Source organism: Coturnix japonica, chromosome 2 (assembly GCF_001577835.2).
Source record: "Coturnix japonica isolate 7356 chromosome 2, Coturnix japonica 2.1, whole genome shotgun sequence".
NCBI classification, from domain to species: domain Eukaryota; kingdom Metazoa; phylum Chordata; class Aves; order Galliformes; family Phasianidae; genus Coturnix; species Coturnix japonica.
The window spans coordinates 134,601,991-134,603,637 of NC_029517.1; the positions used below are offsets into that span (position 1 = coordinate 134,601,991).

Genomic DNA, 1,647 nt, shown 5'->3' on the forward strand with positions numbered 1-1,647 from the left:
CATGAAGCCCCCATTGCTCAATGAAGCCCCCATTACCCACCATGAAGCCCCCATTGCCCACCATGAAGCCCCCATCCCACCCCATAGACCCATATCCCCGTTACCAATGAAGCCGTATCCTTTGTGTTTCCCCGTGGTGGGGTCCCTGGCCAAGGTGCAGGATTTGATCTTCCCGAAGGCCTCGAACACGCTCTTGATGTCGTCGTCCGACAGGTCCTGGTGCACGGACGCCACGTAGATGCGGTTGAAGGCTCGAGCTTCCTCTGCCAGCTGGTCGATGATGGGCTGGGCCTGACCGATATTGCTGGGCCGCCCCACCTGCAGGGGACAGCACATGGGGTGTGAAGCCCCATAGTGACCCCATAGCGTCCATAGGGACAAATAGACACATAGAGACCCATAGTGACCCCATAGCATCCATAGGGACAAATAGAGACATAGAGACCCATAGTGACCCCATATAGACCCATAGTGACCCCATAGCGTCCATAGGGACAAATAGACACATAGAGACCCATAGTGACCCCATATAGACCCATAGTGACCCCATAGTGTCCCATAGAGAAAATAGAGACACATAGAGACCCATAGAGATCCATAGAGATCCATAGTGTCCCATAGAGACAAATAGAGACACATAGTGACCCACAGTGATCCCATACAGATCCATAGTGACCCCATAGTGTCCCATAGAGACACATAGAGACCCATAGTGACCCCACAGAGATCCACAGTGACCCATAACGCCCCACAGAGACCCATAGTGACCCATAGCGTCCCATAGAGACCCCACAGAAATCCATAGTGACCCATAGTGTCCCATAGAGACCCATAGAGACCCATGGAATCATAGAATGACCCAGGTTGGAAAAGACCTTGAAGATCATCAGGTCCAACCGCAGCCTAACCAGAACCTTATAACCATAGTACCCTATAACCATAGTACCCTATAACCATAGTACCCTATAACCATAGTACCCCAGAGCCATAGTACCCTATAGCCATAGTACTCTATAGCCATGGTACCCTATAACCATAGTACCCTATAGCCATAGTACCCTATAACCATAGTACCCTATAGCCATGGTACCCTATAACCAGAGCCCTAACTCTAACAACCCTACACTAAATCATATCCCTCAGTGAGGGAACAGAGACCCATAGTGACCCCATAGTATCCCATAGAGTCAAATAGCTACACATAGAGACCCACAGTGACCCCACAGAGATCCATAGTGACCCATAGTGTCCCATAGAGACCCCATAGAGATCCATAGTGACCCATAGCATCCCACAGAGACCCATAGTGACCCATAGCGTCCCATAGAGGCCCATAGGGACCCATAGTGACCCATGGAATCATAGAATCATAGAATGACCCAGGGTGGAAAAGACCTTGAAGATCATCAGGTCCAACTGCAGCCTAACCAGAACCCTATAGCCATAGTACCCTATAGCCATAGTACCCTATAACCATAGCGCCCTATAACTATAGTACCCTATAACCAGAACCCTAAGTCTAACAACCCTCCACTAAATCATATCCCTCAGTGAGGGAACAGAGCGAAACGTAGAGATCCATAGTGATCCACAGTGACCCATAGCGTCCCATAGAGTCCCATAGAGACCCCATAGAGATCCATAGTG

The 1,647-nt window shown here is 49.7% G+C and overlaps 1 protein-coding gene across 1 annotated transcript in view; it reads right to left on the reverse strand.

Moving 5' to 3' along the window:
• The window catches only part of PUF60 (poly(U) binding splicing factor 60), a 29,138-nt gene that overhangs the window by 9,429 nt on the left and 18,062 nt on the right, over positions 1 to 1,647 (reverse strand). The window contains exon 7 of the mRNA XM_032442605.1: positions 105 to 523. Within this exon, the coding sequence (XP_032298496.1) occupies positions 105 to 523 (419 nt within the window). The remainder of the gene's footprint in view (positions 1 to 104; positions 524 to 1,647) is intronic.